This window comes from Anopheles merus, chromosome 2R (genome assembly GCF_017562075.2).
Source record: "Anopheles merus strain MAF chromosome 2R, AmerM5.1, whole genome shotgun sequence".
In the NCBI taxonomy this organism is placed as follows: domain Eukaryota; kingdom Metazoa; phylum Arthropoda; class Insecta; order Diptera; family Culicidae; genus Anopheles; species Anopheles merus.
Window position 1 is genome coordinate 32,188,811 of NC_054082.1, and position 24,578 is coordinate 32,213,388.

Consider the following 24,578-nt stretch of genomic DNA (forward strand, 5'->3'; position numbering starts at 1 on the left):
GCGACCGACATCAAACAGCAAAGCTCTCACGCCAGCAAGGTCTTCTCTTTGTTACTATGAATGGTCACTCTCGACTGATATTTCCATTCCCAGTAAGGGGAAATATGGTTCTCCATTCCAATACCGATGCGCTTGCCGAACAAGAGCCGATTGGACCCGGAGATTGCGTGAGTTCCTCGTGTATGTACGCTATCCGGGTAACTGAGTCATTCATATTTCATTCGTCAGTTTTGTGTAACTCTCGGTCGAGAAAGGACTTGTGTCTGCTTGTGCTTAACTCTCGTGACTCCTCCGGTATATCGTCCTACATCGGCATGTTGATCATGATTGCCGACCTCCCCATGCGTGTTTCGTGACTTCAACAGGAATGCTCATTGTCGGACGTAAAGTAGGCCCTGTTTATGACAAATGACCGCATAGTGATGTAAGTGTGTTGACGATGCTAACGCTCCAGAAGTAACGCAGTCTCCTCAGTAAATCATTATGTTACACACGCTGGGTTAAAGTGAAAAGGATTGTGCTGCTGAAAATGAATAAGCTTTCGTAAAGTACAAAAGTGAGTGAGTCTTAGAATAACAAACAGCGTCCATTGGACATACTTTCTCACATATCTCACATAACACATATCAGCCAAATTGTGATCAATTCGTGTGTTAGGTGTGTTTTGCTCGTTCAAACGGATGCGGAAATGATGAAACAGCTTAGCTCATGCCCCAAAGCACGCAAAGTGAAAAGTTCTTCCCGGAACACCATACCAGGACGCTCAACGGAACAATTCCACCGGCTTTGTGTGCATTGGTGCTGTTGTGATTCTAATTAGCCAACACTCACATTCATGGTCTGGTGTGGCAAAAGGTCATCAGTGCACTTTCAATTGATTATGCAGAAGGAAGTCTAGCAGCCTGCTTGTTGCCATTGGTTCAAGGACTTTCCGTCTCACGAGTGCTTCAGCAATTCAGCAAGAAAGGAAACAGTTTTCCGTCGCTCGAGCTTGCTCGTTTCCGTGTTCCAAGGATTATTGAGGATTGAGGAACAATAATTAAAATCAAACGAAACGTATGTGCTGGGCGCTACGTGAGCTTGGAACCTGGTTACCACGATGACAGCCAAGGACGTCAATGACACGAGCTGCTCAGCTCCATGCGTTCACAGCCGGCATCGTCTAACGTAGGTCGAACGATGAGTACCACTCCTCCGTTGTCAGGCAACTGGCAAAAGGCCGGAACGCATCAGAGCTCATAAAAGAGGCGCTGTGTGATAGTCATTCTTCCTCGAAATGATAATCTATTTGACACAGTTCCTCGGTGGCTGTGGTAAACGGGCTCGTATGCATGCGTATACAAAACAAGGCCAGTCTGAGCGTGCCGGTTAGAGTCCATAGTTGTTCTCGTTTATATTTATAACACTGGTAATGGAATATGTACGTGAGTTCAAAGCATTTGTTCTGCATGTGTGACGGTTAATTGTCATGAAAATAGTGACAAGTGATGTATCTCCCAAAATCCAGTGGCTTGTGAAACTGAAACAATTGGTTTTAATGTTCTCTCCAGTGCAAATTACTTGTCACTATACGCTCTGAAACAGGAAGTAAGCAATGAGCTTTGTGGAATAAAATTTAGGTTTCCTGTAGAAAACTTAGATACCAGAGCATGTCCGTCAAGTTTTGTGTTTCAGTTTGTCTAATATTTTGAAGCTTTATTTGGTATTTTAACACAACTATTTCTTACGTACTTTATTTAATTAAATAATTAAGTTTTTACTTAAAGTGGAAAAGTGATTAACATTAATTATTTGATAATAAATCATCATAGTAGAAAATTGCTTCGTCAAATATGTTAGACATGTGCAGTGTTTAAGATATATTGAATGTTAAGTTTTTTATAGTGTACATTTAACAGGGTGCGTTCATCATATGTTGGAACATAAAATAAATCCAGAGTGTAAACCAACCAGATCGGTTAATTGTGAAACGGTGTTCAAAGGCGTGAAACATTCAAATGCTATAGTGGTTTAAGCAATGCAACTAGCTGGATAGCAAAAGGCAATCGAACCAAATTGATGTTCGATTTGAAACAGGAAACGGATATAATGCTGCTGGTATCGAACAGTTGGATCAGTGTGCTCCTTGGAATCCTCTCGATTTCAGGTAATGTGATTTGTAGTTTTTTTTCTCACTTCTCTATTTTTTTCGCCCAGTTTATTGGCTCGTCTGTTCGTTCTGCTCCATAGCAAATACGCATCGTTTTACTCCGGTCCATTGGGATCGGTCGACACTGAAGGGTGCTTAGAACGAACGATTTTGCGAAGCAGCATTTCCGTTCACTTTAGCCATTTGAACTTTTTTATATCTTCTGCTCAAAACTGTCACTATTCAAAAGTGTTCCCCAAAGACGAACGACTGAACGCTTTTCCCTTAAAAAGTTAATCTGATCCCTTTTCAACGTCATCCCATTCTGGCTCAGCTTGTCGTGTACGATGCTTTTCACCTTAATTGGGCGTTTGGTGTCTTTGCTTTCCTTGCAGATGAAATTCCAATATTTTATAAAGTTTCTTTCATCTCTTATGTCGTTATTTTGCCTTTCGGATATCAAAAATTCGCTGTAAGGTATTAGTTTACTTTATGAAGTTTTGATATTTATTCGTAGAACTTTGATTTGGATTGATATAATTAATTTGTGAAACAAATCTTTAGCGAAACGGCAAGATCTAGTGGCATCTTATACTTCACCTAAAATTACACCTTCTTGACCTTTATTTTGAATAGGTTGGTCCGGACGTTGGACTCTGGTCGTAGTAACTATGAAGCAAACAGTTTTTCGAATTGACATTTTCTCTACATCCCTCAAATAATTCATTTTTTAAGACAGGATTGAGTTGCAACGGTACGAGAATCGTACAAACCATTAGTTTATTTTGTAAATTTTCAAACCATTTAATTCAAAACTTTTCAATTTTTCAATTTAATACGTTGATAACTTAATGGTTGATTGATTGATACTTATTTGTTATTACAATAAACATAGATATCATTATTTTATTAAATTTTTCCCCATCAACTTGATAAAAAACACCTGTTTCCTTCTGTTCTTGCAGTGTCACTTGGTCTTAAGCTGAAAACCGTACGAATACCTCCATATAAATTCCGAGGCGAATCGGCCCTGCTCGAATGTCACTATGAGCTGAACGGTCAGCGAAAGGGACACAGTGCTCTGGAGAGCGGCAACCGTCGGCACCATGGATATCAGAACGACTACCTCGGCGAACGGTACGAGGAGGAGGAAAAGCTCTACTCGATCAAATGGTACAAGGACAACGAGGAGTTTTACCGGTACGTCCCGTCGGCTTCCCAGCCGATCAAGAGCTACAAAATCGAGGGCATCCGGGTCGATCCGAACCACTCGGACGGTACGAAGGTGTTGCTGCGAGGGTTAACACTCAAATCGTCCGGCGTCTATCGATGCGAGATCTCGGCCGAGGCGCCCAGCTTCGACTCGGTGCAGGGTGAAGGTCGGATGGATGTGATATGTAAGTGATTGTGGGGTGAACACCTTGCATCATCTTCACACACCCACTTTCTCTACATAAAAATAATACTGAATTTGTTTCACCGTGTCGTTTGCTTTTGTTTACCTCAGTTGTTCCAAGGGATGGTCCCCATATCAGTGATAGTGAGCGTAAAAGCTACCATATTGGTGAAACGATGGAGCTGAACTGCACCTCGGGCCGCTCATATCCGGCCTCCACGCTTCAATGGTACCTGAACGATCTGCTCGTAACGGACCCGAACAACATCATTCACTATCCCTCGGTACAAAATCAGCATGGGCTGATCACAACCTTCCTGGGGCTGAGTATGGTCGTCAACCATCGGCACTACATCGATGGCACGATACGGATAAAGTGCGTGGCCAGCCTTTCACCCATCTTGTGGCGAGGTGGCCAGGAAAGTATCGTCCAGTGGGAGCAGCCGCCCATCGACAATCGTGTTGCAATGCTTTTAGGTATGTCACAATTCGCTTTCGCATAAATTACTTGGATTTTTAAAGCTTAATAATATTTTTTATACCAAACACTCCATCGCAAAACACTGTTTCTATTCTCTCTTTCGTAGTAAAAAGTGTTGGCAGCCTGCAACTCCTACATCCTTGGGTTCTGCTTGTAAGTTTGATACTTTATTTACGACACATGTTTTATACAAGAGCAGAGGTAGCGTGAGTGAACTAGGCTGCAAAAACAATTAATCAAAATCATCGTGTATATTATATAAATCATAATAATAAGCATTATTTCGCGTAACAGCAGAAACAAAACAAAAACCCCACGATACATCCTGTTACCGTACGGTTGGCAGCATTCTGCAAAATTGAAGGAATCTTTCTTAAAGAGCTTATCGAAATGAAATTTGAACAAAACTTAGCGCGCACGGTTTATTGACAGATCGTTCTAAAGAGTAACGTAGCTAAAGATTATGCTGTGCGTGTTGCAATCTACATCGAAACGATTGTGTATATAGACTTTCTTAAGCAGTTAAACATAGATGTGAAACAGATTTAAACGAACAAAGAAAAAGCAATCTAGGCTTGGCTCGAAAACGAAGCAAGATCGAAATATCAATTTCCCAAAAACGTACTAGGATATTGATCGCAGACAATGTGGATACCCCTAGTATGTGGCAGCCGTAAGCGGAACAATTATCTACGTAATGTTCAAATAGGAAGGTACGTAGAATGAATAGAGTTATTATAGGAATTGGCTGTGCAGCACACAGCCCAAATCATACCGAGAAACAAAAATTATCAGACGACTTTGTGTTCCATGAAGTAAGGTGCCGGGTGAAAGTAAAAAAAAAAAAATCATGTTTATGAACGATAAAGTTGTGTACATTGGAGCTGAGTTCGTATGTCAAAGTTTAATATTTTTGGAATATCACAATTATCATCATTTCTATCGTTAGAAGTAACATGTGTTTTACGTAAACTATTATAATTGCTGTTTATTTCAATTAAAATGCCTCTAGATCAGATGCATCATGAACAATATTCGCAACATTCAGTTTGTGATGAGCATCACTGCTTTAAACCGTCCATAATTTTTCGTACTAAATGTTCCTTGCTAAATGTTCCAGTTCGGCGGTGCTTCCCCATACCCGCACACATGCCCCCATAGTAAATGTATTCTTACGTTATGTTATTCCCCTGAACACAACGCCTGCAGATCAACGCAATTTCCTTTGTTTAGCGTTCACATTCTTCACCGATTTACTTGTACGCTGAGCTGCTGTGCGACCATTGTTAAGCGTTTCTCGTTGGCATTCTCTGGTTCACGTTGGCATGAAGCAAAAACCTCGTTATCGCATTATGTTTTGTTCCAACCGAATCATACCTCGCCCGCCGACCTCACGATAATCTTATGGCATCCACTTCAATCCGTGTACGCTTCTGCGGTGAAAGATTTATGCTTCAGGGGTGAGCGGGGGGTGGGGGGAGGGGTGGATATTCCCGGTAAGTACGTAGCGGCTCGAATAACAGCATGATGAATCTCCGCACTGATATAGTGCGACCTTTGACATTGCGGTGGATATTTGATACACCAGAATCGCTCACTTGCGGCAACACCCGCTAGTGGATCATCAAATATTGAGCTAGACAGTGAACGGTGGTTTATTTCACCACTATCAAACATAAATTATGGATAAAGTGATTCAGCGGAATGTCTTGCAAGTAAAGGTTTAGAATGTACAGGCATGTTTAAAAAGACCTGATTTTTTTTTATAAGTTCATTCAACCCATTTACTACTACCAGCTGCTTTCTACGAATTTCTACAATTACGTGGTACTCGGTGAAAGAAATATATCATATGGCTTACAATTCGCTGTGCAACCAGTAAATTTGTTCCACACGGGACACAAAGTGATATAGTTTAACAATATTTAGCCGAATTGCGAGGAAAATAAGTGCAATAAGATTTGTTTTATGAAGTAAATTATAGCTTGGAACTTCAAACGGCACACCTAAAATTTAATAATATGTGATAGTGATACTTTAATTTAATAATATGTGATAGTAGCTTAAAACTTCAAACGGCATACCTACAATTTAATAATATGTGATAGAATACGTGACAATCATTCACGTTTGAATCATTTAGCTCATTGTAGTTTTGGATTTGTTGATCTGTCAGTGGTATATATGCATTTAATTACTTACCTAAAGCATTTGCACCCGTGTATGCCATTTGTATGTCATGTTTTACAAACATATTTGAAAAACTTGTTCCATTCAGCGTTTTCGGATACGTCGGATTTTAGTCTCCAATAAGCAAAGGGCTTAATTATTTTATGGATTTAATGCTGATTGCCATGCTAAGTACTGTTTAATTTTTACTTTTATTGCATGATTTATGTAAAAATTGGAGTGAAGTAGATTTTTATAACTAGGTAATTCGTCTTGAGCGTAAGTCGTCCCTCGGATCGCAATACAGCAACACGTAATGAACAGAAGAGAAAAGTTCTCCTCCATTGAGTCCACTTCCACTGCCTCTCAGTCGGTTATCGGTCGTCATCATGCGTTTTGTGTCGTTTAGTTTCGCCTGGCGGGCCTGTGTGTCTCCCTATGCCTTTTTTACATTTTTTTGGAAAGGAATTTTAGAATTTGCAATTCAGAAGGAAATGTGAGTGATTGAAGTTAATAACAATTATTATTAAACTAAAACTCTCTATTTTTTTAAGTTACTTCAATGATCTTATTATGTTCGAGATTCGTTGTTAAAACTGGCTCGAAACATGGTCAAACACAATACAATCTTTTTGATTTATTGATCGTTATTGGAGCTTTCATTAAATCCGTAATAAAAAGATTTAACTATAGCTTGTAAAAAACCATTCATAGAAATCATTTGTGTATATTTGTATTCGTCCAATAATACTATTTTTCTTTCAATAAGATTATAGAACAGAAGCGAAAGCACATCCCCAATTGGATGAGGTTTTTTGCCTTTGACAATCATATTTTCCCGTATCCGTATCCACCAAACAAACATCGGACGAATTCAAAAGAAAAATAAGTGTACCTTAGCATTTCAACCACTCCAACGGAGGAAAGCGAAAACATTTCCAATCGCTTTTCCTTCAATTCACCATTATACTTTTTAAATAGTTTTCTCCCAGCCAACAGTTCACTGCCATCTGCACCTAGCTGGAGCAAACGATTGAAGTTTTTTCATCTTTCTTGCTTGGCTTTACCAAACAAACGGTCCTTTTGCTCCCGTTTCATGACATCCCTCGAGCCGCTGGGCTAAACTATGCTCCCGAAGAATAAGAATTATGTGACAACACAGATTAAGGTGCTGTGGTGAGGTACGTGATGTCGCTACGCTTTACCTGTTTTTTTGTTTTGTTTTGTTTGTGTGAGTGTGTGTACGGGTAGTAAAGTCTCTGTTTTGTCTCTTGAGAGGTTTCGCTTCAAAAACGGGGAAAAATTGTCCCATAAATTGATGCTTTGTGCACACCTTGTTCACAAAAGTGCAACCTGCAGCGTGCAAGTACCGTTGAGCGCATTCGTTCGCGTATGTTGTACGTGTTGCACGCTAAAAAAAAGGTAACCCACCAGCACATACTGCGGGCTACGGCGGTACAGGGTGGCTACAGCGCTAGAATTGACTTGAACTGAATCAGCAGAAATGCAGCGGAAAGGAATTTCTTCTTTTCAAACATTGATTCTATTTCGCTGATGTATGCATGTCGTGTGTCGCTGACTCACTGCCTAAAGGGAATGTCTGTTCGATGGAACTTTTTCAATCCGTTCAAAACAGAAGAATTTACAACCTCTGTTCCTGCCCTTATCCTTTATGGCACCAGATGTGGTGACATATTTAACTAATATAATGTTAGGCAGTGAATGTACCAGCAATATATGAATCGGTTTAAACTTTTCCGAAGTGAAAAAGCAATGCAGTGCATGGTTGAATTGTATATCTAGAATGCCTAATGCATCTGAAACTTAAACATAACGAGATTGATCTCCAATGATTAATCATAAACTAGCTCTGTAAGCACTTGCATGGTTGTCCAAGTACAGCACTTTGCTCGATAAGAAGTATGGCATAATGCAATCACGACTGTACAATTGCACAAACGATTTCTTCAAAACACCACCCGATTAACCTACGCTTTCAAAACCCTCAACAATGCCATTCAGCGAGTTATCTCCGCATTTCAACTTACAACCCATAAAGATAAACCTTTACTGCGAATGCTTGCCATGTGCAAACTACTTATCCCTCTAGATGAAACTTTCGCCTTCTTTTTTTTTGTTGCTCTCAACTGCTCTCTACACTCTCGCCCAGCTTAGCCATTCGACCCGTCCCGCTCCATCGTACACAGACGCTCACGTTTCGAAATCTCACAACTTACAACCTACCTACCCACTCGCACACCCAAACACTCAAACACCAAACCTTGATCCCGATAAAGCCTCAGGGTGTGGTGGCAAGAAGTGCAACCCCCACGATATGAAGATGTTCTCGGCATAGTTCAGCCATCCTTTTCCCTGCTTCCTGTCTGACAGGCGAAAGCTCCAAGCCGGGCACATATTACGATGGTTTCTTCACTCCAGACACTCTACTCCGTGACCACTTTGTGCCCTTGGCGTCTTGCGCTCTTGGCGAGTGGATTTTGGAAACCCTTTCCGAACTTTTTGGCCGCTGCGGTACTTGGGGTGAATCTTTATCGCTCTTGAGTTTGCTTTGTTCCATTTCAGTTTCTTCCACTGGGGTTCTTTGGCACTGCCCAAAACTGCACTGGCCGTGGCAGCACCATGGACGTAACTTTATATGAGAAAATGATTGCTCCTATAGTTGGTTTTAGAAATGATGGTTTCTTTGGTTTGTTTAGTTTTAAAGGCTGAGAGGGTCGTTTTTTCACAATTATTCCGGGAGTTAAAATGATGTGACTTGTACCTTTAAAAATTTTGCGTAAATTGATCAATTGTTCTATTTTACAAACAGTTCTACAATAAATCATCTAGATCCCACTGAAACTGAGACAAAGCAAAACATCAAAAGGGCGCAAACCAAACGAAATACCCATCGCAGTATTTGCTAGCATTCACGTGGCTGTGCGTTGCTGCTAGCATGAAAGTAATGGAAATGCTGCAGGAAAGATTCAATAGGATGATTTAAAAAGCAAATGTCGAACAAAGGCTCGTTTTCTTGTGCTTTCGATGTTTACGGTGGAAAAATAGCTGTACTCATGTGCCCTGGAGCCACCATGCGGAATCTGCTAGATTTGAATTGTAAATCTACCGAGAGAATGGTTGCTCAAGGAAGCGCTTCCAACTACGAATTTTACGCAAGAAAGCCAAGAAAATTGCTTGGAATGGTTGAGTGCAATACAAAACAAATAATGAGCGCGAGGCAGTGGATGAGAGAGTTTAACTTGCTCGCTACACGGATGTATACCATTTTACTAACGGGTGGAAAATAATGCTTTAAATTTTGAATTTAATATTATTTCATAGTTAAAGGTAAACGCTTTTATATTTTAGGTGATGTTCAGCTGGGTGACGGTAGTACGCGAATAATAGTTGAGAAGTTTAGAACATCTCATTTCTTCATTACCACCCTAGTACTTTAGCTCCCAGCTGTTAACCAATCCGGGATAATGGCTTTCCCCAACAAATAAAGGTGTCTGAACAATGAATGGTTTGAATTAAAAACAACCCCATTGAATACAGCATACAACATGCAAAGCAAATGGATCCACCTAGCATGCATAACATCATTTCGAGCGATTTATTGAAATAAAACATTGAAAGCGCCGTTTGAGACGTGACAAAGATAATTATCACCTGATAAAATTAAAACGACATTATCAGATCTGTTCCTGCACTTCACCCCTGCCGCAAAGCACATGAAACTGTTCATCGTAATGCTTTAACGCCCGCACACAAACACCCCCCATACACACACTCACACATATGCAAACACAGCTCCTACTTCCATTGCACGGTGCATTTTAACGAACGACAAAAAAGAAAAGTACCAAACCAAAAAAAGGCTACAGGATGTGCACGCACCAATGCACATTTTAACACCCATACCATTAAGAACACTTTGTTTCGAAGCATATAATGGGGCTTTACACCAGTGCAGAAACTCATTCAAATCCACTTATGGTTGCATATTCGTGCACACTGCACTCCAAATTGGTGCTTTCGCTGCAACACACTCGTTTCATACGAACACACACACACACACACACACACACACACACACACACACACACACACACACACACACACACACACACACACACACACACACACACACACACACACACACACACACACACACACACACACACACACACACACACACACACACACACCACCACACACACCACACACACACACACACACACACACACACACACACACACACACACCACACACACACACACACCCACACACACACACACACACACACACACACACACACACCCCACCCACACACACACACACACACACACACACACCACACACACACACACACACACACCCACACACACCCACACACACATGTATTCATACATACACAGGCAGAGAGCTGATCCCATTGGGAGGGATGTGCAAACATGGTCAATGGCAAGCGTAACATTCGTTGCCCCTGTGCCCGTGGCTCTGTTTCATGGCTACTTGGCCTATCGGCGTATCGCGCTCTGTGTTCCGCTTTTGTCGAGTGCTTTCACCCAATATGCACTGGCGGAACAGTGGACTCGCTGTACTAATCCATTTCAATACAACCCCACACAGTAAAGCTTGTCTTTTCAACATTCAATTGATTAATGCTGGCAGGATTTGTAGTGCGTCGAGTTCAGTGGCGTACAGTGAGCGATAAAAATGTTTAATTAAATAGAAGCAATTGAGCGTCATTTGCTGCTGTGCCTTAGTGACGCTGGGGGGGGGGGGGGGGTAAGGTACGCTCAATTGAACGCACGGTGCAATGGGAATTGACTGTGTGGCAAATGCAACGGAATGTACACACTTTATTGAGTTACCAATACCATTCCGATTGGTGAAATGTGTCGTTTTTTTAGCATTCCTTTCGCACAAATCATTTAATCAATTGGTGTAAGATTCGTTAGCAGTCACCGGGTTGTTTGGTTTTTAAGCTTTTCAATTCCTATAAACTCCCAAACGCAAACAAACTTTGCCAAAAAAAAAAAAAACAAACTCAACTTTCCACCGCAGCAAAACTTTCCCGTTCCACATGCAAACTTTTGCGAGGCAGAGTTGTGGTTTCAATTTTCCCACGCTGCATCTTTATTCTTGATCTTGCAAGGCAAGGCGTGGGCACGGGAAAATTTCCGGCACTTGCAGGCAAGTGCTTAAACTTTGATTGGAAGTTAATCGACGGCTGAAGTGTGGCGGCTGAAAAGGTGAAAGCTACTGTTTGCTCTCGAGTATCGACTTTCACGGTTCGCTCAAATCAAACACGTTTGTAGGTGTGTTTGTGTGTGGAAGAGATCGTTTGTAAACTTTGTGCATCGAGCAGCAGAAGGTAGGAGACGGCCGAAAGCACTTCATCCAACAAGAGGATAGCAGCAAAAGAATAGATGTGGTCGAGATCAAAGAACAAAGTATGCTACCGTTCGACCATGAATGGAACGTAATAGAAAAAAAATAAGAAGGATGATGTTTTGGGGGTTTCGCTTGTTTGCTGGACGATCGATTATGAGAACGGCGCCACTACTCCCAGGGTATAAATTTAATACAGTCTATTAGCGTGGTACAGTAAACAAACAGAAAGGAGAAAAAAGCAAAGGTTGTGATATCTGTTTTGAACCGATGATTCGTGTTAAGATTTGCTTAGAATGCATTTATTTAGGAAACGTACGTTGCATCAGTTTATTCATCCTTCATGTTAAATATAAGCTGTTAAAGTAAATATATATCACAGTATTTTTGGGAAATATAGCTTCCTTTTCCACATGCTGCTAAGTTTTGATTGAATTGTTTTTCGATAGTTTTGTACTCATTTTCATCTTCTTGTTTAGTTAAGCTGAGTGTTTATTAATCGATGGATCACAAAGCCCTCCCGCGTAAAGTTGTGTTCACAATATACAATAGCAAACGAACATAACAATTATACATCGCGATGTCCTATAAACGATTGGTTTTTGGAAAATGTGAGATTTTTATGCATGAAAATAAAAAGTTATGTTTGATATTTTGTGTGATCGAAATAAGATTTTCTTTGAATTTAGCCATAAGCGGCCATCAGTTATGCTGTTAGTACTGTTTTAAATTTCAATTTAAAATGTGTCAACAACGATTCATAATCACAGCACGATTTGCACCAAAGTTGGGATAAACTTTCCTTCAAAGGTAGCGTGCATTTGGCGGCTGTGGCAGTACAAACCAGACCATTGATGCTTTGTTTTACGCTAACTAATTGCTACATGCCCTGAGCTGAAAAGCAGCATCCGAGGACCGTTGGTTTTGACAGCCGGAAATTAGCTAGCTACGTCATACGGGTCCACACAGGGTCACCACTAGCTCTTCGAAAACGGCCTACGGAAAAATAAGAGCATTACCAAAAAACAGCAGTGAGCGACAAAAGGTCAAGTTGCATGAGTTTTTTTTTATTTGTTATTTTTGGATCAATGGTGTCACATGAAACTCATCATTTGCAACAAAAAAAACGAACAAGATGAAAAAATAAGGCAACCATCTGCTTGACCTGCTATCGAGCATCGGACACCAAACGCCCAATTAAGGTGAAAAGTATCGTACACGACAAACTGAGCCTGAAAGGGATGACGTTGAAAAGGGATCAGATCAACTTTTCTAAGGGGAAATTGTTCAGTCGTTCGTCTTTGGGGAACACTCTTGAATAGTGACAGTTTTGAGCAGAAGATATAAAAAAAGTTCAAATGGCTAAAGTGAACGGAAATGCTGCTTCGCAAAATCGTTCGTTCTAAGCACCCTTCAGTGTCGACCGATCCCAATGGACCGAAGTAAAACGATGCGTATTTGCTATGGAGCAGAACGAACAGACGAGCCAATAAACTCGGATAAGGATTAGAAAAAAAGTGGGAAAAATGGGAAAAAAGAAAGAAATGGGGCCAAAAATGACATTACCTGAAATCGAGAGGATTCCAACAAGCATACCGATCCGACTGTTCGATACCAATATGATTGTTTCCGTTTTCCCATCTTCTATCAGTTCGGTTCGCCATCATTTATGTTTGATAAGACGTGTATTTTAGTGATAGAAAACGTCTACAAAATTTAAAAAAAAAAACACACACAAATTTAAAGATCTAAATTTGTATCTTACAACTGTTTGAGTGTTTCAAGCATGTTCATGATTGCATTTTATTTTATAAAACGGTTTTTTGTAAATTAGTGAAAAGTTAAAATTAAGATTTCAAGCAAAAAAGGTTTTTTTTAAATTATGGAGTTCAAAAGCCAAACAAACAAAAAGCCAAACTGGAAATCATCAAGCAATCTTCATTTAATATACAATATTAAATGTTCCTGATTAATATTTCACATAATGGAATTTTAATTTCCTATGGGTAAATGTTAATCGTAATTGTATAACATTAAATGATAGTTGCTTGGTATTGAATTAACAATAGATTTTAAACTGTAACACATCTGGCTCGCAAATTATCTTCAACTTTAGCACAAAACCATCGTTACCAAACCATCTACGTCAGTAATATTCACGAGCTCAATTCACACATGAATGACAGTAGAACCAATCTCATCGCTGTCTTGTCGACCCGCTAAGTCTGCCTGTGTTTTGCATACGCATGTATACGAGCCCGTTTACCACAGCCACCGAGGAACTGTGTCAAATAGATTATCATTTCGAGGAAGAATGACTATCACACAGCGCCTCTTTTATGAGCTCTGATGCGTTCCGGCCTTTTGCCAGTTGCCTGACAACGGAGGAGTGGTACTCATCGTTCGACCTACGTTAGACGATGCCGGCTGTGAACGCATGGAGCCGAGCAGCTCGTGTCATTGACGTCCTTGGCTGTCATCGTGGTAACCAGGTTCCATGCTCACGTAGCGCCCAGCACATACGTTTCGTTTGATTTTAATTATTGTTCCTCAATCCTCAATAATCCTTGGAACACGGAAACGAGCAAGCTCGAGCGACGGAAAACTGTTTCCTTTCTTGCTGAATTGCTGAAGCACTCGTGCGACGGAAAGTCCTTGAACCAATGGCAACAAGCAGGCTGCTAGACTTCCTTCTGCATAATCAATTGAAAGTGCACTGATGACCTTTTGCCACACCAGACCAGGAATGTGAGTGTTGGCTAATTAGAATCACAACAGCACCAATGCACACAAAGCCGGTGGAATTGTTCCGTTGAGCGTCCTGGTATGGTGTTCCGGGAAGAACTTTTTACTTTGCGTGCTTTGGGGCATGAGCTAAGCTGTTTCATCATTTCCGCATCCGTTTAAACGAGCAAAACACACCTAACACACGAATTGATCACAATTTGGCTGATATGTGTTGAGAAAGTATGTCCAATGGACGCTGTTTGTTATTCTGAGACTCACTCACTTTTGTACTTTACGAAAGCTTATTCATTTTCAGCAGCACAATCCTTTTCACTTTAACCCAGCGTGTGTAACATAATGATTTACTGAGGAGACTGCGTTACTTCTGGAGCGTTAGCATCGTCAACACACTTACATCACTATGCGGTCATTTGTCATAAACAGGGCCTACTTTACTTTACTTTACGTCCGACAATACTTTACGTCCGACAATGAGCATTCCTGTTGAAGTCACGAAACACACATGGGGAGGTCGGCAATCATGATCAACATGCCGATGTAGGACGATACACCGGAGGAGTCACGAGAGTTAAGCACAAGTAGACATAGGTCCTTTCTCGACCGAGAGTTACACAAAACTGACGAATGAAATATGAATGACTCAGTTACCCGGATAGCGTACATACACGAGGAACTCGCGCAATCTCCGGGGCCATTCGGCTCTTGTTCGGCAAGCGCATCGGTATTGGGATGGAGAACCATATTTCCCCTTACTGGGAATGGAAATGTCAGTCAAGAGTGACCCTGCATAGTAACAAAGAGAAGACCTTGCTGGCGTGAGAGCTTTGCTGTTTGATGTCGGTCGCTCAATACAGTGGATGTAAAAGAATGCATTATTGCGTAGATTCAACTATTGAAAAGACTTGAGAAGAATGGCGGGATGAAATTTAGTATTTGTGTTCTGAACAAAACGAAAGCAAATTATACTGTGTTTGTATGTTTCCTTTCCACAGTTTTCATCAATTGTCATTTTGAGTCTTTGTAAAAATAAGTCCATCTCCGTATGTGTCGACCCTCCCAAACGCACGTTGCATCGCTGCATCTGTGGTATTTTGCAAACAACAGGCTTAATGTCAGCCCAAAATGCACATATCAATTATGCGAGAGCGATATTCGATCCGGACTTCCGAATGTTTGAAACTCGCATCGTCCAGTCCCTAGCGACCTCCGCATTTCAGTTAACACGAGAGTCCATTAGCACAAGCCCGTACGGATGCATTGCTTCCTTTCGATAAACGCCTGGGCGCGATTTGATAGAATATTGTAATGACCCCAAATGAACAACTCAATGGACCGTTAAATACAGTAAATACGGATGCTATTGCAACGCGACTGAATCGATATGATCGATGGGGATGAAAATGTACGAAAATAGTCCTCGAACATGCAACAGCAACGTACAGCCATCCCACATTAGTGCATCTATCGAACCATGGATGGCCAGAGTTTCGGGAATGATACAAAGGATAGTACCCTGTTGGTCATTGTGGCGATGACCCACCATGGTAATAATGTCCACCAAAGCATGGTCCCAGTAGATTGCATTCCCGCGGATATTATTTTGAGAATGCTGTTCTGTTACGGGTAGACATGTTGCGAACATTAGCGGATACAGCGAGAGGGTTGCATGTGTTGAAAGGATGAGTTAGTGATTTAATAAATGGAGGATGGTAAATTTGGATTTCGCCGAACACTGTAGATAATAACGGAGACTGTCACCCGAGGTACTGTTGATAAGCGGTAAAAGCGTTGCCTGTGAGAGTTTTTAGTTGACGTGTTGTGAATCATTGTTTAACTCTTCTTCTTCTTCACTTGCTTTGTCACAACAACTGTTGTTCGTCAAGGCCAGCCTGTACCACTAGAGGGCTTTGTTTTCAGCGACTTACTGATTACACATTGCAGGATAGTCTGTTCTACGTTTGTAAGCGCGGTCCATTCGGGCCTTGAACTCATGACAAGTTTGTTATTAAGTAGTACGAGTTGATGACTGTACCACCAGACCGGCCCAAAGTTTTGAAAGTTTAGAAAAATTTATTTGGCAAATGCTCTAGTTGATGCATGAAACAAAACATTGCTGAATATCCATTATTGTGGATTTGAAGGATTTGACCATTTTATATGGATTTGTCAATTTAATTATTCTGCTACATGTTCGGCCAAAATTGAAAGCGAAATGCTTAGAATTCAAAACAATTGAAACCAAGTATGCATAATATTCCAAGTACTCTTATGATTGATTTGCCTTGGACTGGCTGTTTCCTTAGAAGAATGATTGAGTTTTGGCTTTGTTTGTTCCTATGTTAACTAGTTGGCCCCGGTTTTATGGGTTACACAAGATAAATTCGGGATATTTAACTGCTTTGATAACTGATGCAGAACCCATGATAATCCTGGAATTTTAAAGAGCTCATTTTGGTATTAGCACGGATTCCAATTCATACATGTATTAGAAGTAGTCATTAATCAACACTGGCCCTGGAACTGATATTAACCCTTTACCGGTCCTGTAACAGATTCTAACACTACACCGGTCGCGGAATTGACCCAGATCTCATACCGGGCATGGGATTTATCTTGACCTATACCGGCAGTGGAACTGCTCCAAAAAGGCCCTGGAATTGATTTCGAACCCATACCAGAAGTTACTTTGAACCTGGTTCTTTTTTTCATCGGTACAATCATCATCAACTCGGAGGACTTAAAAACATGCTCGTCCTGGGATCAAGCCTCTCATGGACCGTCACCTTAAGCAAGGATTGCCTATCCGGCGTGTTACTTAAAAAGATACGATAGCTTGTTTGCACTGGCATGCCGTTGTCATTCGTGGTTCCTGAACAAAAAAAAAAAAACAATAAAACAATTATAAAAAAACAAAAGCTTTATTTCGAAGCTGTTTTTTTATTAAGACATAGATTTTAACGCAAATTAGGATTACCTTTTAGAAACCTGTTTCAATGTACGTCAAAATGAGTTCAAATCTTAATCGAAGCGCTATTCACAATGTTATCGATAGCAAACTACTCGCTGTTGTTAAAATAACTGCTACTAGAAACGTCAAAGATTATGACTATTTATCGACACATACCGGAGCGTGCGTACAAAATATAACCTGTGTCATTCCACCCACCGTTGCAGATCGAGGAGCATCCCAACGAAGAACCCAAATATCATTGCCAGCATGGACCTCGGGAATGTCAGCTGAACATTTTGCACGGCTGCATTCTCAAAAAACTGCCACCCAAAAAGGCATTCTCGGTGGTGGCGTGTCTCATGAAAAACTTCCGCACTAGCTTCGAACAGGTAACAGTCGTTGCATGAAATTCTTTCGGTGGTGCATTCAAAATGGCAAAAAGTTGGTACTGAACATGTGTTTTTGCTTTTTCCCCATAATGTTTCTACAAAAAGTACATGGAAGGACATGAGTCGTTCCAAACCTCCGTCGTTAATTGCAGCCAAGGGCAACAGGGAGCTAAGTTGTTCAAAGAGTTTGGCAACGAAACAGATAACGTTCATCGGCCACTTCCCTTCGTACCAACGATTGTTGCTGATGAGGTAAGACTTGGAAAACTAAGCATGTCCAAATGAAGTGTGTGATGATGGTTCGTTTCACTTTTGCAGCCCTATAACTATTACGAGCAAGACGAGTGGTTTCAACATCTTGACAGGAAGTTTAGGGAACGTTATGAAAAAAAGTTTGTAATTAAACTGTAGTTGACCTTATGTGGAATTTCTTCTTGGAAAAAATGAAGTAAGGCAAAATGTAAGGTTTCTTCAAAATTGTCTCTGGTTAATAATTGTGTTGGAATTTGTTGTAAGGTTTGCAATTGGCTGTCAGCTTAGGTGCTGTTTGTGGAAAAGGGATTTATTGCGATAACAATGTAATTGTGTGAAAAGAGTAAGAAAATACAGAAAAAACTTAGTTTTTCGCACCTTCAATGCCAGCCTAAATAATTTATTTGTTGTTTCATGTGAGCGTTAGTTTTTAATAATTATTTATTTAACAATTAGAAGCTTTATTTATTCATGCTCTTCTTAACATACACTTACTGTAATGGATATGATGAAAATGTTGTTTTTAATTTTAAATATTAGCTTTTCCTTGGTAAAATTTATTTGGATTTTGATTACAATGATTTAAGTTTTAAGAATCCTACATACAGCATCAGTACCGCCATAACAATAACCAAAACTCCTATTATAACCAAATATCTTGATGTGTTTGCGAATCTGTCATTTATCGATGATAATGACGTTTTAGATGAAAAATAAACATCCAGATACAAATTAAAATTACAAACACATTTAACTCCGTATGACTTCACTAATGGGTCGGGTTCTACTAACGTCAGAGTATTGTAACGTATAATAATCGAGGCACTCGTATTGTCAATCGTACTGCACGCGTCTAACTGGAAGACACCTTCTACAGCGTTATTGTATATCTTGAGTCTCACATACGACGCGTTCCAGGCGACTATTTTCTTCTCCAGACCCGCGTCCGATACGGTGTGGTTGCAGAAGAATTTTATTAGCATAACGGGGTTTTTATACCTGATTGCTGCTTGCACACAACGTGACGGGATGTTGTCAAACAGCTTGAACTCGGGCTGGAGTTTACTACCCTCAATGCTGCTAAGTGTACCTAAAATTTCAATATCTTCCTTAGGATCTTTCAGCGTTTCAGACACGTTGCAGTTAAAAGTCACGGTTTTGGCTATGAAAGCTATACAAAGAATGCTTTTTAATATAAACATTGTTTTCGGCCTACGATTTGACTAAATACTGTGACTCGATACTGCATCGAAATGGTTCTGATTGATACAAAAATCAAGTACTCATGACGTTTGTTCTGAAGGAGCTCTTTCGTCTGTTTGGAATCAAACCTCGAAATGATTATGGATTCACATGAACCACTTACAAACTTAGCTCTTAGCGTTGACTACCTTGAAAAGTTGCTCAGTTACAAAATAATTTCTTAATCATTAACGATATAAGGTGTACTGAAAATACAAAAATGTTGATTGATTTCAAAATAGACTTGATACGAGACGGCAACGATTTGAACTGCTCTGCTTTCTAGTCATAGTTCAATGGGCAAAGTTTCTGAAACATAGGACACTCAATTTATTTACTTAAATAGGTACTATCATTGCTTTAGTATAACTTTCGGTGAAACACGGGAGACTGACGAGTCAGTTATGTGAGTCAATCGGAAAAGTGTCAAACCAACCCAGCATCCCAACATCCAATCAAATGGAAATTCAATTTTTCACTGTAATAAATGATAATTATACCTTTCGGATTGTAACTTCTTGCAATGAGTGTGCTAAAAAATAATTATATTATGAGAAGCAATCTAATAAGAAGAGTGCTCAATTTTATGTTTAAGCTCAACGATTAAGACAGTTATAAGAATAGGAGAGGTTTAATATGTTTAATATGTTTAATGTGTTCCACGTGCCTCATTTTATTTACCAATCACTTAATTATTGTAATTAAATTTACCAGTAATACACCAGCAAAATTGGTTCTATCGTCTGCATAAAGCCTCTATAAGCCAAACAACCAACCAACGTGTAAAAAATTAAAAAAAATGGGAAAATATCTATTGTTTAATTATGAAATTCCTCTTTTGAAAATAATTATGTTTTCATGCATAGGCACTTGCTTTAGTTTCATCGCACAAAACATAATTCAATCAGCAAGCTTGCAATTAGCGATGAATATTCATACTCAAAAGATCTTTCTCATCGGCTGCCAGGTAGCCACAAGCTCATTATGATGGAATTACTGCATGCTAGTTGCATGTGATGAGTGAAGCTGTGTAACGCAAACGGATTACAGGTGCTAGGATACCGCGAAACGCTGTGATAATAAATGTTGGAGCCAAACTTTTCCTGAACCGGAGTGTGTTTCTCGCATGTTCATATGAAATGTAGGTATGGGTTTCCATGGTACGGTCTGACTTCGTTACTCAAAGAGTAGATTGTATTTAATCTTTCAAAGAGTAAATAATTCATTGTTGGGGGTTTGGAAACGTTTAAATAAACTGTAGAATTTGATAATGTATCGAATACATTTCCCATAACATATTTTTACAATAGGGAAATATTTTTAAATATTTTATTTCACTGCCAGTTTTACCAAAACTAAAAAAAAGTGCAATCCATTTTTACCATTCCCAATTACCTCATCTCAACGAAACTGTCAGTTCCACAGCTCGGCGTGAATGTATTATGGAGCAAAAATCGTTTCCAATAACAGCAATGGAGATGCTCATTTATCGAAATTAAATTAAATAATGAAAGGAAGCTCGCCCGACCCTCCACTCACTCGCATTAACATCATCGAAGCTTACTGGCAGTGTCTTTTTCAAACTCGTTTTGCCGTTGCTGTCAAGAATAGCTTGTTAAATGGACGCGACATTAATTAATTTTAAAGTGAGTATCTTACAGCGCAACCCGATCCCAGGTTGCGTCCAGGTGGGAGAGACATTAAGGCCCGGCTTTACAAAAGCCAACCATAATGCTCTTCACTGGCAACGGATTGCTTGTTAAGGGTAGCGAGGATAATTCCCATGGGGTGCTTCAAAACGGCAACAAAGCAACAAAAAATAAATAAATAAATTAACAGACAGTAAAGAATGCACAAACAGCCGTGAATAGAGCTTAAATTCCCTGCATCACCAACAGAGCTCGAACTCGATGGATTGAATACCGATGGAAAAAAGCATTGCCGTGGCAACATCCGGCAAAAAACATGACACTTTCCAATTAGTATCGCTTGTTGGTTGAGTTACGGGCCCGTGGTACCACACAGAAGGTGAACAAATTGCGAAGAAAATGAAGCAAACAGGTAAAAAACATTCAAGCTGCGGATGATCGTTTGACGCGTACCGGTTCTTGGTTTTACTTGCATGTTTTCATTCATTTATACAATAATATGTGAAGAGTAAACTGATCTGTAATATTCACCTACACCAATACGTACGCTAAACGTTTTAAATATACTTCTCCTTTAAACACTTTTACACCCAAATTCACATTCCCACGAACAAATCAAAAAGCTAAATAATACAACCATCATCCGCTACGAGTGCTACGAAGGTGACTATGGCCACTGCAGAATCCATTTCCCTAAAATGTGATTAGAAACTACGGTAAGATGGTTGCGAACGCTTTTCCTTGCTGTGCAAACAGTACGCTCTGGCAGAGTACAGGGGTAAAGGTTTGCACAGGTTAGCATTTGCGAATTTTTGTCTTTACTCAACCCGTGGCTAAATTGTTCAAATATTGATCTGACCCTTCTTACACCGGCGAAACGGGTCGGGCGAAACGAGCGGCTAGTGTACCTTCTCAAACAAGAAAAATCCTATCAAACTAAAAGAAAAGCGGTAATCTTCGCTGAGAGCACCAGAAATAATGTTGGTAAAGGACGTGGTACATTTTTAATGAACGTAAAATACACCTTGCAAAAATTGCTCTCGTAATCTGGGCTTCGTTCTTGTTTTTTTTTGTTGCTGCTTTTTTTGATTGTTGTTGCTGTGTTTGAAGGGATGGGAAATTAATTTTACTTCCAACGCTCGCTAACTAAGGTAAGTGTAAACTTTTGGCTTTTGGCATTTCGATGCTGAATAGTAGGAGTAAAAATAATCTTTATTAGAAATTCGTTCATTCAACGGTTGGAGCTTTCAAATATATTTTGTAAACTTATTAATATGTAAAATATAATTGTATTTATATTAATAACACTAGCAGCATAGAAGAATCATAGCTATGGAAGAGACCCCCCAAATGTTTATAAAATTAATTCCTAGAACTGCATTGCTTCCATACCATGTTGCTCTATGGCCCTGGCGTAGTCGGTGGCATAACAATAATTGCCTGCATATTTGCAACCAAAATGAAGCTAATGCTACACCCATTTATGGTTTCTTTCCTATACGTTGGTTTTTTGTTGCCTTCCTTTGCTAAAACCACTAACCACCAACACCATCTAGATTGTGTATGCCTTCTACCCTGGTTTTAGGTTAATTTGTTTCTCGGTCTTCTTTCTTATGCTCGTATGCTCGTTTCTTCCGTTGTTTTTTTTTCTTTTCTGGCACTCCCGCTTCCAGCAGGCAAGTGCTTGGGTGCAAATAAAGCTAAGCGTAAATTTGTTATAAAACACCTTATATCTTCATATTATACAAATCGCAATAATAAAACCATAAATTTTACAGCCCGCACTGCCAAAGGTGTATGGTACCGCTCCGTGCGCCTAACCACAACTGCCAGGTTGGAAGAATCACACATTCACGAACGCATGCACAAACCCACACGCAAACATTATGGGTCCCATGCACTCGTAAATAGCCATCCGTATAAAACCAAACAGCACAGCAAAGGCCTGGTCTGCGGTGTAACCGTACGAGCAAACTAGTTTTACAACAACAAAAAAAAACAGAATCAACACTCAGGGCCCAACACCAAAGTTCACTCGCTTGTTCGCACTGCCAGCAACCTTTAGCGAGAGGAGAAGGGCGTTTACCGACGCTTAAAGAACGCTCTGGTACCACAGAGTACCCACCCTGGCTACTCAGACGATTGGCCAAGGTGTGTTTCGCACGCAAGGCAACCTGCAGCGGCGAAGATAGCGAAGCGGATTCGTACCACACCACAACAAAGCCTCCCTCGGAACGCCTGTTCAGCCCCCCCCCCCCCAAACTAGGTGACTTCTTGGCGGCTAGGTCCCGCTAAGCATTTTGCCCTCGCCATTACCCTCGTTTCGCAGATTACTTGCCAGCCGATTGACTTAGGGCTTTCCCGGCGACCCCGGTAGGTCTCATACAGCCAAAGGCATACGGAATAAAAATAAACGAAGTAAAACTCATGCTTGGTTGCGCCAAGCACGAGTTGCGAGTGCGAGTGCTCGATCGCCAACACCATCGTCATGCAATAGTTTTATGACCTCTTCGTTCGTTCGCTCGTTGATGTTGGGCACGGCCGGATCCTGCGTGACTTTACTAATGTTGGGCACCGCACACTGGGTTACTGCCCCCACCGTGTGATACATTAAAGGGTCCTTCCCCGTTTACTTCGCCCGCCCTTTTCTGCCTGCAGCCCGCTTTACGACACTCGCGTGCTGCTGGTGCAGCTAATCTGTTTTATGCTTTTATGGAGGGGGATGAGGAGGCAACCATCACTTTCCTTCGCCACAGAGTGTATAAAACAAGGCCTTGTTTTTTTATTCTTAACTATTTTAGCGCAATTTTGTGTCGACTGACCTCGAGCCGATCGAAGCCGGTGGGTTACAGTGCGATGGAACAATTAGGAGCTTAAGTTTATGGCATGCAGAGAAAACAGAGGTTGCTGAAGCAACCCACAGGTGTACCTTATCTTGGTGTAAAAATTATTATGACGAACCATAAAACAACGGTTACGTACGGAATGATTATGCGCAAATAATGTGTTGGCTTTTTTTTTAAATATGTACTCAGATTTAAAGGTAAAAAATATGACAAAAACAGAACTTGAGTATTCTCACTACCTTCAAACTGTGTTTTGTTGTTGTTGCAATGTTTGATAGTTACAAACACACGATTAGTAATATATGTCTGCACATCTTTCAATTTGTTTCAGCGGCTCTGGCACTGAAGGCTTTGTTTGTTACGATTAATAGTCGGCTTTGGATGTTTTCTACTCTTTCTTGTTCTCACTTGTGTTATGAACCAGCTTCCTGCTAAACCCTTTCAAATACTCGCTGAATAAAACGGGAAAGCACACCCCTCCGACGTATCCTAAATAGCGCCAAGCCCGTCCATCCCATGCACAGGATTCATTCGGAAAATTGATTCGTTAACGTTCCCCTTTTTGGGTTCTCGTTTTGTTTCAGTTGATCAGCATTGGTTTGTTCGCATCGGCTGGCGGGTTTGCTCCGTGTGCTTTCCTGCCAAACCGGTTCTAAGCTCGTTATGTTGCCCATTCAGTGGTGGCCAGTGCTCTGGCATCCTATTTCAGGTATTCGTCAAAAGATCGATTTTCCAAAAGCATCCATGTACAGGAGCGCTTCGCAAAAGGGCTAGTGTGAAACAAAACTCCAGTGTAGTTTTGGGTAAGATTTTTTTTTCTCTCTCTCCCTTCCCCTCTTTCCTTGCTGTATGCTGATGGGAACCAATGATGCTCAGCTATGTATCTTCTTGCGGAAGCTGCCATGACTATCCGGACTATGGGGCGCTG

General features: G+C 40.6%; 2 protein-coding genes across 12 annotated transcripts; both read left to right on the plus strand.

The window, feature by feature from the left end:
* Positions 1-233: 233 nt before the first annotated feature.
* Positions 234-4,886, plus strand: LOC121589922. Of its 11 annotated transcripts, none has more exons than XM_041909183.1 (5): positions 234-556; positions 1,875-2,146; positions 3,094-3,525; positions 3,636-4,001; positions 4,112-4,886. In XM_041909183.1, the coding sequence occupies exons 2-5, from the start codon at positions 2,059-2,061 to the stop codon at positions 4,213-4,215; spliced, it is 990 nt and encodes a 329-aa protein (XP_041765117.1). In that variant the 5' UTR covers positions 234-556; positions 1,875-2,058; the 3' UTR covers positions 4,216-4,886. The 11 variants fall into 11 exon arrangements, with proteins under 11 accessions (XP_041765117.1, XP_041765114.1, XP_041765118.1 ...); XM_041909180.1 differs by having other exon boundaries at positions 1,885-2,146; XM_041909184.1 differs by having other exon boundaries at positions 1,899-2,146.
* A 12,567-nt stretch (positions 4,887-17,453) lies between these two features.
* Positions 17,454-18,072, plus strand: LOC121590655. Its single transcript, XM_041910502.1, has 3 exons — positions 17,454-17,661; positions 17,767-17,913; positions 17,980-18,072. Exons 1-3 carry the CDS (start codon positions 17,632-17,634, stop codon positions 18,070-18,072), a joined length of 270 nt encoding a protein of 89 aa, XP_041766436.1. The 5' UTR covers positions 17,454-17,631.
* Positions 18,073-24,578: the final 6,506 nt, after the last annotated feature.

Excerpts from the sequence above, each read along its gene's own strand:
- LOC121589922 (XM_041909183.1), top strand. The coding sequence starts at position 2,059 with ATGTTCGATTTGAAACAGGAAACGGATATAATGCTGCTGGTATCGAAC. Across the intron at positions 2,147-3,093 it reads TGGAATCCTCTCGATTTCAG|TGTCACTTGGTCTTAAGCTG; the intron begins GTAATGTGATTT and ends CTGTTCTTGCAG. Across the intron at positions 3,526-3,635 it reads AGGTCGGATGGATGTGATAT|TTGTTCCAAGGGATGGTCCC; the intron begins GTAAGTGATTGT and ends TGTTTACCTCAG.
- LOC121590655 (XM_041910502.1), top strand. The coding sequence starts at position 17,632 with ATGAAAAACTTCCGCACTAGCTTCGAACAG. Across the intron at positions 17,662-17,766 it reads TCCGCACTAGCTTCGAACAG|TACATGGAAGGACATGAGTC; the intron begins GTAACAGTCGTT and ends TTCTACAAAAAG. Across the intron at positions 17,914-17,979 it reads CAACGATTGTTGCTGATGAG|CCCTATAACTATTACGAGCA; the intron begins GTAAGACTTGGA and ends TCACTTTTGCAG.